This window comes from Cottoperca gobio, chromosome 20 (genome assembly GCF_900634415.1).
Source record: "Cottoperca gobio chromosome 20, fCotGob3.1, whole genome shotgun sequence".
In the NCBI taxonomy this organism is placed as follows: domain Eukaryota; kingdom Metazoa; phylum Chordata; class Actinopteri; order Perciformes; family Bovichtidae; genus Cottoperca; species Cottoperca gobio.
This window is the reverse complement of record NC_041374.1, coordinates 14,690,758-14,705,769: the sequence shown is the minus strand read 5'-3', so window position 1 is coordinate 14,705,769 and position 15,012 is coordinate 14,690,758. Positions and strand designations below refer to the sequence as shown.

The 15,012-nt window shown below is 43.3% G+C and overlaps 1 protein-coding gene across 1 annotated transcript in view; it reads right to left on the bottom strand.

Annotated features, from left to right (window-relative positions):
* LOC115025632 (partitioning defective 3 homolog) overlaps positions 1-15,012 on the bottom strand; it is a 313,173-nt gene that overhangs the window by 153,039 nt on the left and 145,122 nt on the right. Inside the window, exons 6-10 of the mRNA XM_029458033.1 lie at positions 14,394-14,500; positions 13,271-13,354; positions 8,319-8,444; positions 5,486-5,713; positions 4,417-4,604 (exon numbers count right to left, since the gene is read on the bottom strand). Coding sequence (XP_029313893.1) covers positions 4,417-4,604; positions 5,486-5,713; positions 8,319-8,444; positions 13,271-13,354; positions 14,394-14,500 — 733 coding nt within the window. The remainder of the gene's footprint in view (positions 1-4,416; positions 4,605-5,485; positions 5,714-8,318; positions 8,445-13,270; positions 13,355-14,393; positions 14,501-15,012) is intronic.

Below are 15,012 nucleotides of genomic sequence, written 5' to 3'. Positions count from 1 at the left end.
TGCGTGTGTTTATGTTTGGTGAAGTGTTCCAGCACCTCCATTCCACTTCATAAATGTCAACAACAGAAGATTTGTTTCTCCAGGTAAGCATAGCGAAGTTCATTTTCTCGCTTTCAAGTCACTAACAACTAATATGTGCAACACTGTGGCTATGGAAATAATTAAATATAATTACATGTTATTGTTCTTATATATGCATTTTAGAAGAAACAGTCTGTATCTCAATATAGTTCTAATAAAAGTGAGAAAGGAATGTAAAAAAGGCAGTGCCAAACTAGCATAGTGCTTTTACAGTGCCTCTTAGAAACTGGCCAGACTCTTTGAAACCATTTCTGAACGATCCTTTTCATTACACGCCTCTGTAACATGAGAAACCGCTGTGCAGGGATCAAATTATGGCGTTCCACCATGTGCTGAACCTCCTATAGTTCATACAGACTTACTTCCATCCTCGCCATTAGGGTGTGTCTCGCTCACGTTTATTTAGGAAGTTGAGATAAAAACATGTCCCGTACTCTAAATATAGAGTTAATGCTATGAACCAAAATTGAGTGTTTATGATAAGTGCATGTGGACTTTAAAACCACTCTGGCGAGTTATGGTCGGATTAAAGACCGGGTGAGGACCAGAATAAGCGGAGGAAAGTGAATGATTATGGATTGCTAAATGCATCAAAAATACTGTTCAATACACAGTCGTGCACTACACCTAAATAGCAAAATAAAAAAATACTGTTTTCTAAATCATCCATGTACCATGTGCCAGATGTTTTAACCAAAAAGAAAACCCTACAGACTTCTCGGTACAACGGCAGGTCAGGAGGGTGCGTTCAAATCATGTCTGGGTCAGAGCAACCTTCTGCTATATAAAGACAGTTTGAAGTTGGCCAAATGTAGAAAGCAGTGCTCAATAATTGTTTTTACTGATGTATCATTGAGCAGTGCAGTAAGACGTAAGGCTACACTTAAACAGCTGAATCTGAGAAAACACAAAGATATCAGCTTTGCAAAACTACTTGCTTTGGGTTTTAAGTGTGACCTTTAAGGTTCATCAAATGAATATGAATTGCCTTGTCTGGAGGAAGTAGGCAAACACAATAACAGATAAATAAGAGGATCTGAGGCCTGACCTTTTTGCTGACCAGACCTGCATTTGTCAAATAAAAGCAGGAAATGGTTTCAAATGTCAGCTCGGGAACGAGGTGAACCAAATACATTGTGTTTGTCGGCTTATTCTTTGACAGGATATAAAGAAAATGCAATAACCTTGCTACATAATGCTATCAGATGAGTCATTAAGAACGGTGTTCAAAGACAAACATTCCTCCACGCATAACCTAGCCGTCGGCTTTTCTAGCAGTCAAGTGGGAAAGTTGCGCTATGTGGTTTCAGCGGAGGCTTTTTCTGACGGTAACAACAGTGATTAGTATTCATGTCAAAGTAGCTGCTCATTTCACAGAGCTGTCAGCACCTTCGATGGTTCATCATGACCTAGTTTTCCCTGCGTATCTCTCCAGCAGTCTGACAAACTCTCTGCCGTCTCGCTGACAGTGATGGTGTTGATGAAGAAGAAACATAAAGAGGGAAAAGCACGCGGCTGGCAACTTTCTCGCGGCCTCTGCACGCAAACAAACTTGCGTAAAGGTGATGAAGAGGTTGCTTATAAAGTCAAAAAGTTGCGCGCTGTGGAGGATAATGACGTGCTGTGATCCCTCCATCAATGCAGCATGATAACTAAGCAGACAGAAATAGCTGCCTTATGTGGAATGTTAAATCTGCAAAGTTTGTCTTCTTGAATGAAAACTTTTAATACAAGGTCACAACGCTGCCACGGCAATCAGTTCCCAATTGCTTTACTCACAATTGAATTACAGAGAGACTAATAAAAGAAGACATCTTTTTTTATTTCTGACCAAAAAGGTGACAATGTTCAGAGATTTCTAAATAAAGTTTTTTTAAATACTACTCCATGATCAGTGATACTGTACCTGAGTTCTTCAGTTTCAAATCGGGATAAGCTGCACATTAGGGGCCCCTTTCAAATCCTCCACATCACTGTCTTTGTTACCCCCCCCCCCCCCCCCCCCCTCATTTGGCCTGCACACAGCCTAATGAGCGGAATCAAACTCCTGCCCATTGTAAGATCACGTCATTAACGGTCCCCAATAAGGCAATTAGGAGAATGCATCTCTAGTAGGCCTGCAGTAATTAACCACTGACGTCTTTATTTTGAGTAAAAGAAGACCAGGATAAAAGTAATTGTATCCTTTCTGGATTAGTTGGAATCCTGGCTCCAATAGTCCAATTAAACAGCAAACATGAGGAGAGGCTGAGGCACATTAGAATGACTTAATGGGGTGCGTATGTCCTTTTGGACTGCAGTATTTGATTAAGGCACTCTTGTTAATTTGCCGAGCAAGATCTGCTCCCACCACTCGGAACTCAAGCCCACTTAGGCCGAATCACAACAATTACAACATGTTAACAACAAAACTGCCGAAGCCTTTCTAAAAGTACATTAGCAGTGATAAAGTCTGATGGTAATCAAATGGAACTGTCAAAATGAATTTCAGGGGCACACTTCGTCGGATTTTTAATGCTCAGTTAAGTTTCCAATTCAACAACATTTGGACAATAATTCATCCCAATTTAGAGTTTACCAACGGCTTGAAGTTTACAAGCGAGGCACATCCATTCCGGTAAGCCCCATTTAAATCATGAGCAATAATCTCAGCGACCATTTCTGTCACTTGGGTAAGAGCACACTTCTGAGAGTTATAGGTGGGTGTTGAGTTAGACCATGAAGTGGCTAGTGAACAAAATAAATAAAACTACTGGCATCAGTCTCCGGCGCTGCTGGACCTCCACCAACATTGCCCCAACTTGGCTTCACTAAAATTGAGAGGCTTGTGTGCAGAAAAAAAGAGAATTATAAACAAAAAAACATAAATTGCACTGCAGCCTCACGCAGTGTAAGAACTCTAACACTAGCAGGGCTCGGGGACCTTCGCCAAACATATTACAGCAGCTGCATTTCCCCGAGCGTGTTGCATTTAGCCTGCACTCCTGCCCTCACTACTCCCTGAAGCTGGCTGCTGCGGCCCCTGTGCCAGCTTTCAACTTAACATCTGCTCTCTCCGACGGGAAAAAAAAGGAGCGCGAGACAAAGAGTAGGCGAGTCACCTCGGCACTGGTTAGTTTTTACAACCAACTGCTTGTCAATTCATATAAAGATATTGAAGTGATGGAAATGAGAAGGAGTCTGGCAGTGAACCCACCACAATGGTTGGCTCGGATATACAACGACTCCAGGGTATCAAAGGCTTGTCCAAGTCCACAAACAAACCAACCCCAGCTGGGAGCGAGACTGATTGCTGAATGTTAATATTTCAACCGCGAGACCACGGCGATGTAGTCTGAGTGCATCACACCGCAACCTCTGTTTTCAAGAGGCGGTTGATCTGTGTTTGCTTTTGGCCTGCACGCTTAAACAAAGCCCAAAAGGCAAGAAGCGTTTTTTTTTTATATTTCCAGAAAAATTTAAGGTTGTCTCCCTCAACCTATGGTTTACTCAAAGATACAACAGAAGACACAGAGACAGCTTTGTCCCCTTTGTCCCAGTGAGGAGTAAAGAGGGGTGAGAGAGTGGGACATGGGCGAGAGAGGCAGGAACAGACACAAGAGAGAGACAGGTGCTATTTGCATCTGCTCTCTACTTGAAGGATGAACAGGTTCCAGCTGCTTGATGATGAAAATAATAAAGCAATTGAGTGCTGCTAGATGCGGTGATTAATAAATAGATTCTCAGCGGGTCACGTCGCTGGTCTCATCGCTACGAAACAGCTGTACAAATCGAAATGACGCATAACGCCACGAGCTCAACAACATGGCTTCTCCAGGACGTCAGTGTAACGTTGTGTGGACGTTGCAGAGCTGTAGCATCAGCTCTGTGGTGCTTTTCAAGAATAAAACATCAACCGTCCATTCTTTTAAAGAAAAAGTTGGACAGGAGGCTGTAACGAGCAGGATTAACGAGCTCCAGTAATCCAATGTTTCTCGTATATAAACGGGTGGATTACTGAGTTACAATGGACCGGTCTGATATGTGTACAGGTGTTTGGGGTGATTATGTAGCAGCCTGGTGTCATTTGCATGTGATTTAATGAAGGTAAACACAGAGGACAGTGCGTACGTTCCTGTTTTGTTCACTAGACATTCTTTCTGATGACGATTTAAGTGAGTGTTGAATTGAAATAGTTTATTGAAATGTTCAGCGTTATTCCATTATTACGGGGATAGAGAACTTTAAGGTCAGGCTAACACCAAAGGGGATCCAGAACGTTACTGTATTCTTATGAAAAGAGAGACAAATGTTCACTCTTACAACGACTGCATTCATGTGTCTGCTGATTCTTACCTTTCTTCAGCTGAATGTTGAATTTGCGTCCTTTGTTCTTTAGGTAGGAGCTGTTGGACGGGTTTGTGCTCACTCTGCGCTGCAGGGAGGGGGAGGTGGCCGAAGAGGTCTTGGAGACCAAGGTGTGCGGTAAAGTGGCGTACCGTCGGCTCATCTCTGGGGTGCTTCCTGCCAGGGGTCCCTGGTGGCTACAGAGCAAGACAGATGGAGCTTTGATTAGTTTATTACCTGCAGAAATAGACTGTTAGTAACATAATGTGGTAAGGGAAGCAGAAATGTAGTTCCTTTGAAATGCGGTTTTTGTACTTTCTGTATTTCTATAACATCATATTAAGAACATGTTTTGAACAAGTATCAGGACAAGTTTTGGGCCACTGCTGGAAACAATGATGGTAACAGCAGTGAAGGACATGTCGGCCTGACGCTACCTGGATCGATCAGATGGTCAAAATGTCCTTGTCCAGTCAATATCTTATACGTTTTTCTTTTTACTGCTATAACTCAACGTTAAATAAGTATATCTGTGCAGAATATTGACAGATTGACTGTATTTAACATACAGAGAATGGATAGAGGATATGTGAATTTATATCATTGAACGTAAGACTATAAACCTGTAGAGACGGAGCTACTTGATAAACACACCACATTTTTATCTTTCTGGAATTATGCCAAAGACATTACAGAAATTAATGGTAACCAATGGCAGATAAAATTGGCTTTTAACAAGATGATCAGCGATGCGGACTTAGAGGTCTCAGGTAGAGATTATTATTAAACTGCTCTCTTGCCTTTTATTGTGCAGCTTTTAAACATTGATGGATTCACAGTGAACATAAAACAGCCCTCGACTGGTGTAATTAAAACAGAATTGCATTCATTGGGAGCCTGAGACTTCTTAGCCTAATTATTTGCAGTTATTTTTATAAGCGACTGGTTGGACAGAAGGCCAACTTTCATGTCATGATACTGACTGTCTTACTTTCATCTGGCTTTCAAATGCTGTGTAGTTTTCACATTTACACACCAACTATATGTTTGCTGGACGGGGATACACAAGGTGACTTACTCGTGGTTGAGGCCTGGTTGTGGTCCAGACCTGGGTGTCAGCCCCCCCACCAGGCTGGAACTGTCCCTCGACTGCTGAGAGCTTTGGCTGAAGCGCACTCTGTTGGAATGTGGCGGGCTGAGCTCGCTCTGGGCCGACAGCAGCTCGTACTGTCTCTTCAAGGCTGCGGGGACGACATGAAAGAGGATGACCGGGCCACGCATCGCCTGCTTGAAAAGGTTCTGGGCTCTGGAGGTGATACGGAGAAAGTGAGAGAGACAGAAATGAATTAGCTTTGATAAGAGATACAAGTAGAGTAATGTACTATCATAGCTTGACAGATATAGAAGGATAAGGGAAGCTATGTGGCGCTGTATGGTGAGAAGCGATAGGGAGAGTTGAGGTTAGCATGGCTAATCGCCGTGGTACTGACTGTAAAAGACAGAAATTACTTTATCTATAATTACTAGCATCAAGACAGAAATGAGATAAGAATGGTGATGAAACAATATATCCTGTGTATTCAACATTATGCCAGTGAAACCTACTGGATGAGGAGCATCTAAGTCTCTTTACAGTATAGCGGTCTGTGTGTGTGTGTGTGTGTGTGTGTGTGTGTGTGTGTGTGTGTGTGTGTGTGTGTGTGTGTGTGTGTGTTTGTGTGTGTGGACTTGACTCCACAATCAGAACCGAAATGATGAATCATGCATCAAGAAAGCTTTCCAGACAATGAGGCTCCAAAGTGAGCAGACACACACACTTCACTCCATACACACAAAATAAGTAGAAAAGAAAAAGGCCAAAACACACACTCAGTCTCATGTGACTTTTGTTGCCAAATAAGCCAAGGCAAGAGATCAACGTGATTCGCAAGACACAAGAATGGTTTAGTCTGGTTTGCCGGTAGCACTTAGCATATAGATAGGCTCGCCAGAGACGCAGTGGTATTCTACATTCCAACAATCCCACCTCCTGTTTCCAGACCCCCATTACCACGCCAGTAATACCATGCTGATTGTATCCAAATGACAGCCGCTAAGCTGCTTCTGCCACAACAGACAGCACTTCATTTGAGCGGAGTCACAGAGGCGAGCGCACACCAAGCCACTTCTGCAAGATTTGGTCTCTCCCATCTTTATTCTTATGCTAATTAACAAAAATCACTCACATGTGCAAACTGAGTGGGTGTGTATGTGTGTTTGTGTGCGCACATGTTCCCACCTGCACATATACAGTGCCATCACTCCAGCAATCAGCCTCCACGCGAGCCTGATTGAATAATAAATTACCCCATCAATGCATCATTACATTCAGTTAGATTAAGCGCCTCAAAATATTTACCCATGCAAAACAATCCAAGGAGATTATACTATCACTTTAAATTGTCACTCTGTGCGACGCACAATCAATGGGGGGAAGGGAAGTGATGAGAGAGCGAGGGGGGCAGGCGGGGAGGAAAGTTTAGCTACTTCACTTCATATGCATTTGGATGCCGGTGAGTAGCGTGTGTTTGGCAAGGAGGGGGAGGTAAGTGCGGAACGCTACAAAACATCACTCCCTAGTGGATTGTGTTTGTAAGCCTCTTTCACAGTAGAAAAGGTTTGGAAGGAAACTGGGATGTTTATTAATGACAATAGGATCGTTTTGAAAAGAAGAAAAAAAAAGAATCCTAAAACCTTTGTACACAGTCAGATGAGTGCATTAACATAATGTGGTAAGGTAACCGTGAGAGTCTGGAGTTTTACAAGCTGATGGAGAGCTTTTCTTATCTTTGCCAGAGTTGGTTAAGAACATTTTAGGCATGCTTTGCTTTAAAAAAAAAAAAACACGTTGTCAGTGATAGAGTTTCTCTGACTCTACTTCTGGATACAGAGTATAGTCAGTGGATCTACACTTGGTTTTAACCTTGGATTCTGTCAATCATCCAGCAGGGTGGCTCTGATCCCAGTGGTTTTAGATGTCCAGCCCAGTATGACTGTAGGCTCGGCCTTTGTTAGCAGGAATCCGGGCTATTTCTTCCTGTGTGAATGAAAAGGGAGAGAGCCAAGCAGATCTCCATGCACTGCCTCCAGAATTCAGTTTGGATGAAAAGCAATCTATTTCTCAGGCTGACACACACACACACACAGTGTAGATAATATGTTCTAGCTTTATATACCTTTGTGTATGTGTCAGCGCATGTGCAAGTGTGCGAGAGTGCGCACACTCAGGCCTGTGTGTGTGTGTGTGTGTGTGTGTGTGTGTGTGTGTGTGTGTGTGTGTGTGTGTGTGTGTGTGTGTGTGTGTGTGTGTGTGTGTGAGGGAGAAGGGTGGCTTTGGGTAAGCGGGTGGAAAAGTCCCACGCTTATATCTTCATTCCATTTTAGAAGATGAAGGGGAGCGATGAATCGATAGGAACAAATCGAGAGAAAAGTGTCAGGGTTTTTGGATCCGAGGGCAAAACGTTGGTGAAGGACCGCGGTTCTCTGAGACCTATTACAGGAAGGCCAACAAAGTCAGTATTATGTGTGTTTTATTGCGCAGCTGTGTGGGTGTCACGTCTCCCTGAAGTTTGGGCTCCATTTATCAACAGCAACACTATTTACTGTCACTGCACTTAATGCCCGACACAGAGCTCTCACTATGAACCGCATCACTGAGTAGACATGGCCTCGGGATAACACTGTATGTGTCCTTTGGAAGCAGTGAAAGAAATTAAAAGCAGCATGGCAGTGCACCTGATAAAGAAGAGGGTGTACTGAAATGATCTGAAAAGTTACTGGGAGTAGGAACTTCAGAGTTCATATTGTAGAGTGGAGAAGAGGATGATGCGTATATATATAACCATCAATAGAGGGTGGACTTCAGAGCTTACTGTTCAAAGCGCAGGTGGCGAATGTCTCTCTGATTGATTTTGACGATACAGTCGTTCTCCTGGAAGAGACGCTCCTGCTCGGCTTTCCCCCCACGCTCCAGACGCTTCACTAGCAAGCCCTGAGTCCTGGAAATAATCACACATCAGGTTAGAGATAAAACATCATTTCCAAACATACTGCAGAAATTACAACACACTGTCACATGTCAACACACTGAACAGCAGGCAGCAAGTTGCAGGCCTTATCCCCTGCATCCTCATATAAAGAAAAAGGTAATGACAGTCCATAGGAGACTAGAAAAGATATATAAAGATAAGCTGAGTGATGAGCATTAACCAAAGAATGACGTTAATCTCTTAGTTATCCAGAGTAGTTTTTTTGTTCTATGGTCTAGGGATTTATAACTTATTTTTTCCACACCAGATTTTGAGTAGTGTATTTAAGTGAGTAACTTTAGCCCAGTTGTAATGTTATGTACTATTGCATGATACCAGTGGCGGGCCGTGCATTTCACACCTAGGCCTTCAGTGATGTCCTACACAGTCCTACCTTAATTATTCCACATCTTAATACCATCATTATGACGCCATGGCTCTAGAAACTATACATTTAGACAGAAACGCAGTATAACTGGGCGTTGCATCACCCTAACAACAGAGTTATATTAATATTTACGAAACATTTAGTTGTAAATAGCAGGCATTCCCAGCAGTTCGTCTTGAAAATGGCGTTGTAATTACATCTGCGAACCAAAACGATCTCCCCTCCTTCAGCCATTGTGGGTTGAAAAAAAACAGCGTGTAGAAATCTATACAAATTAGCTTGTTCAAAGTTTGCTAGCTCTGCATAGCTCTGCCTCTCAATAGTGCGTATTCAATCAAAAGACGTGGACGTGCTGATGTCATCGTTCGCCTGCTAGCTGGCCCCAGTGTCCCCAACTCGAAATCTGACTGGTTAACGCCACAGTTTTGTCTCCGTTCACTTTAAGCGACAGGCGCCCGCACTGTTGATTCTGAAGGCCTAAGGGCAGATTTCTTGGACCCTGGCAACACATCATGGCTGAAATATGATTGGATAAAAGCTCTAACATAAAGGCCAGCCCTCCAAACCTTGATCTGAGGCTGGAAGCAGCGCAACCAAGAGACAAGCTATGAAATGAAGAGAATAGACTATGGGGAATAATTTAATACATATTTGTGGAAAAAAATATATAAAAATGTAATGTATATTCTGATGATGTTTAGGCCAGCAGAGAAGGCCTTGCTGGTCCTGACGGCCCACCACTGCACGATACTGTCACCAAAATAGAATAGACATCGAATAGTAGTCTTTATTATTATTAGTCACAGACATACATAAACCTAAAAACGTGCCCCTTAATAAGTGGGCCAAACTAAAATATTAACAATTATTACATATCTTAAATATACATAATAATTAAAAAAAACAGCAGCAGTCACTATTATCTAATAAAGTCATTTGTTTAGTAATATGACTATTTAGTTTGGAATAAACTAAATTCTAGATGCTAGATGCTAACTTTTTTAAGTTAACTTTCCAAACTTTAACTTTTTCCTGCAGAAGCACTGCATTACTAACTACATTTTAAGCCTGCATCCGTCCCTCTGTCCTCCACTCTGTCTGCCTTTCTGTGGGCAGGTTTGAAAGAATGACAGGGCTGGTTGTCTGAGGTAATCCAGACCAACAGCTAAGAGATCATCTTATGGCTTCAGAGGAAACGCTGCAGTTTCCTTCACTGGAGCTTAAGACGAGAGCCGGCGGTGTTGTAATAAATACCCAAGCAGTTCTACGGCAGTGCCATCTCAGCAATCCCTTCAAAAAAAAGGCAACCTTTACCTTCAAATATCCCCCCCCCCCGCTCTCTCCCTCCTCTAAATAAATACATCAGTGAGCTCCTTGGGGCTTTAGTTAGGCCCTGAGGATAACCACATGCAAAGAGATCTGATGTGCGCTCGCACAGCAGAACTACAAACTCCATCCGTCTCTAAGGCTCCAGATGCCTGAGGTAGCAGGTAGACTGACTGAGTGCAAACGTTTGGTGTCCTTGCATAAACTGACAAAAAAGTTTGCAGGCTTACTTTTGGGAAATTAAAAAATAATGATGAAATATAACAGAGCCAAAAGTATTCCGGAGCCAAAGATGTACAAGATATAGTCCTTTACACTGCAATCAACGGCTCATCACCGGCAAGGACATAGGCTGCGTGCTTTTTTATAATTTTCAGTTCCTTCCTGTTGTGTCACTGGACACATAAACAACAGCACATTTAAATTGTGACTCTGTTTGCCGCGGACGTCAAGGGCAGATTTGCCGAGGTCTTTAGCATTTCAGCCAAATAGGGCCACACTCGGAACATTGCTCTAATTGGCTGCATTATGCTGACATCCATGCTCTCACCGCAGACTCATCTAAGCTCCTCGATGGGGGTAAATGGCTCAGCATTAAGTTGAAATTAAAGATCACATAAGGCCCTTTCCTTTTTCTCGGTGTCTGAGCCGGCGTGGCCAGGTCAGCTTAAGTGTGTTGAACAGAGAGTAATTGCGGGCTGCCTGCAAGCGGACATGATTGTGCTTTATCTCCATAAGTGATGGCAGCTTGAAAACAAAGTATTGCGAAATGGAGATTACATCATGGACACACTGTAATGACTTGTGATCTGGTAACAGGCCAGGAGACAGCAGATAAAGGAGTTTTGCTTGATCCCTGATCAGTATTCAAAGCAGCAACAGGGAGGATTGGGGAATAAAGCGGTATCTTTTAGAGATTTGAGGAAGATGATTTAGTAAAAGCACTATTATTGTGATGACTGTAATGCACTGCCACCTTCTCAATTCCTCCCCATCTCACTGATGGCTTTTTTTGCAGACACTTCTCAAGTTATTGGGGAAAGCAGGAAGAGCTAAAGCAAAATCTAAAAGGCATTATTCTCACAGCTTGTAAATCAGTCAATGAATTAGGTAGCCGATAAGCACAAGATTCTCTGCAGACCTTGAGAGAAAAATATCAAGCCTGCTAAGTCTCAATAAGTCACAATAATAAGCATTGTATTGCTTTACTCCATCTTGTGGCCGGGCAGCAGCGCTGAGAAATGATATGAAGGAGGCCACCTGCTCTCATCTCCTGCCTTTAATCAAATAATAATCCAATCAGGATCCATTTATGCGCGGCAATTATGTCCGCAGTTTGTTTACAATCGAAACTGGTCATGGAATGAGGAGTTCATTAAGCAAAGAATGCATCTGCGAGGGCCGTGTATGTGTGTGTGTGTGTGTGTGTGTGTGTGTGTGTGTGTGTGTGTGTGTGTGTGTGTGTGTGTGTGTGTTTGATTGTGCAGATGTACAGTATATTTATGAGTGCACAGCATTCACTGCTCTCAATACTGTGTGCATGTGTGTGTAAGAGAAAGAAAGAGACAGCTAGAGTCTGTGTGGGAACACACACCGCTACTGTTCGTACCCTGCATGGGTGTAAACTCATGCAGGTAAGGATCTGTGCATTTGGCTGTTTGCATGTGTGTGAGAGAGAGAGAGTCTCTGAGCTCTCTCCTGCAGCTGTCTTCCCCTCCTGCTTGGATCTAACTTGTTGTCAGTACAGTGAAGCAGATTGTGAGGAGACGACGCTGGAGCGCCTGCAGTTCCTTGTTTGCTGTCTGGTTTTGCTGACTGTCTGACCCCTGTGGCACTGGTCTAGACACTAATGACAGCCCGCTGAGCCTAATGCCTCCTGTCCTAGTGCCCAGCACACAGGAAAGAGCTGGACCAGGCCATTAGCATCATCTTACTGACCAGACGCTAAGTCTTATCATGTCTGAAGCTAATTGAAGGCACTGATAGCTATTAGTGCCTACCTTAGCTGATGGAGAAGAAATGTACTGGCAGCATTACTGCTATATCTTGCTAGATGCAGTTTGATTTTGTGGGAATACAGAAGAGCTTAAGGAAAATAGCGTGTCGAAGAAATTGAAATTGGATTTGAACTTTATCTAAGCAATGTTGCTTGGTGCGACTCATCGTGAATTATTACTCTCCTCCTCTGACTCAGGGTAACTCAGAGTGCCACAGCTTCTGAGGGAGTCAATCGCACGAGGTCAAAGCTAAATATAGTTTCCTGACACTTGCTTATAAACAGCAATGGGATTAGTGTCCGAAAGAAATGACACGCAGCAGTCTTCAATGACAGCTACCCTCTCTCCCTCAAATGTCATCCCATTCCATCTCCTCACTTTGTCTTTTCCCCTCATTCCCCTGCCCCCCCTCTCGCAGCGCTGAGTAGTCACATTCACCTTGGTGGTGTGCCAGTCCCTTTGGCGTGCAGTGAGGATCTGTGTTATACACAAGCTTTTAGTTTGATTACATCTGGCTACTCTCTCCTCTGTCCTTTATTTCTTTCTGGAAATAATTGTAAACTGGGATGCATTCCTCCTCTTGTCCCCTATCATTGACACTCCTTATCGATAAAAAAAAGGCAAAAGAAAGTCTGAATCACCTTCAAGGCAGAGCAAACACCGTTGTCACTGAGGACATAGGTTAAGATAAAAGAAAAGCATAACGCATGGAGAAACTGTGCAGTCAAGAGCAAAGCTGCTTTCATCTGTTCTCCTTCCCACTGGGGGCTTCCAAGCTTTTCGGATGAGTGTGGCTGGGTATGGGTGTGGTGTTTCACAAAAACAAAAAGATGGCTGGAAGAATCAGAGTCAGTGGAAGAGACATCCTGGAGTAATGTGTAAAAAGGTGAATAAGAAAGAACAGAGTGAAAAAAAAGGTATGAGAAAGTAGTGAAATGATGAGTAAACGTGAAAAGAAAGCAACATCCACAGGGCTTCAAACCAAAGGATGTAGGAGGCGTATTGGATGGTGCAACTAACCAGTACAATGCAGCTGAACACTAAGCTGCATTGATTCTCAGATCTTCCAATCTTTTTTTTTTTACCTGACTTCCTGCGAACTGAGAGGCACTATGTGGATCCCCAGGGGCCCTCGTCCATTGGACACCTCGACCGGCTTGAGCAGGCCTCTGCAGGACGATGATGGATGAGGCCGAGAGGACGCGAAGAGGGAAGAGGCAGGGGAGGACATGCATGAATAAAAAACAGCAATGACAAGAAAATGTAGAAGAGCAGGATATAAAAGACGACACAGGCAAACATGACAAGACATTGATGGGATGTATGGGATGGGGGTGGGTGCGGCCTTATTGGTAGAGGCTGCATTGTGTTGTCTACATAAAGTCATCCATTACAAAGTCAGGCTGTGGGACCTCGGGGTCGATTAGGGACCCAAATGGAGACTGCAATTAAGTGATTAAGATCAGATTGTTGTGCTAAAAGAGAACAGATTAATTGAAAATTGTGTGGGGAACGGAGGAGGAGGAGGACAAGGTTAATTTGTGTAGATAAAGATGTGAACACAAGCAGCCGTTGATGCAGATGTGTGCGATGATGTTGATGGGAGAAGGCGTGGTCTTGTGTACGCTTTGTGTTGTCATTGTCGTTTGGTAATATAGCTGTGTTTAGGGATGATGATTAACCTTTCTGGTATTACTGTGACAAATGAAAAGGTCATTACACCCAAATAATTACACATGTTCTTCCTCGCCTCTGGTGTTTATCTAACCATGCAGTTGGTTTGTGTTTTATTTTCCCAGGTTATAAGATCTCTGTGGCCACGCCGTAGAAAATGGAATTAAATGTGTTGAAAACAATGTGGACTGACATTGCCATTCCTCGAGCCACACCGCTAGCGCAACCAAAGCTTCACATTATTCCCACAACAAACAGTTTTCATGGGGAATATTCTGTGGAATGTATTTCACATGGGAGATGGGAACACTTTGCCAGAGTATTTATCTAAATGCAAAACTAAATGATATTGTGGTGGCAGACATATCAGAGAATGACATCTGTTATCTGGGCAAATAAGACCAACACTATCTACATGGGTAGAAACCAGAAGGGCTGAAAGAATATATGTTTCTGTTATTTGGGTGAACCAACCCAAAGACATGTGGTATGATATACAGGGGGTCGGGGGGGGAGTTGTTGGGAATCACTCACTCTAGACTCAACACATGTGAATGTTCAAATGAGGAATCGGCCCTCCCTACTGGCTCTATCCGTTCAATCCTCCTTTCGTGTCTCCTTCGCTCTTCTTCCTCCTCCTCCTAAAAAGAAAGAAAGAAAAAGAACAAAAAAAGGCAGGATAAATCATTAGAAGACCGTTCCGACAAAGTAGAAGACTCACACTCTCAATGTCATTATTTATTATTTGGCTGTGCTTGCACCTCCCTCTCTCCTGCCTATATCTCTCCTCTGGCTTTTAATCCAATTACCTGCAGAACCAAGTAACGGCCTCAATTCTAAATCAAAAGAGACTTTCAGTAGAGTACAGACGGCATCACTGATGCTGCTACAGAAACATCCTTCCCCGGCCAAAAACTTCAGTGACAAAGTGGCCCTGATCGATTGCTCCTGCTCAATCAATCAGGTCTGGCCTGGGGCGTGGCACCGCTGCTGGGTCTTTGTGGTGATGGGATCAGTTCGAGAGTGAAGGAAAGTGGTCACACATGCTGTCATTTGTTTCTTTCACTCTCTTCATTTCATTTACTCATCTTTCTTCAGGGCCATTAGGCAGCGGGGCCGGGAGGCGGTGGCTTTTACAGGGCAGCCAGACGTC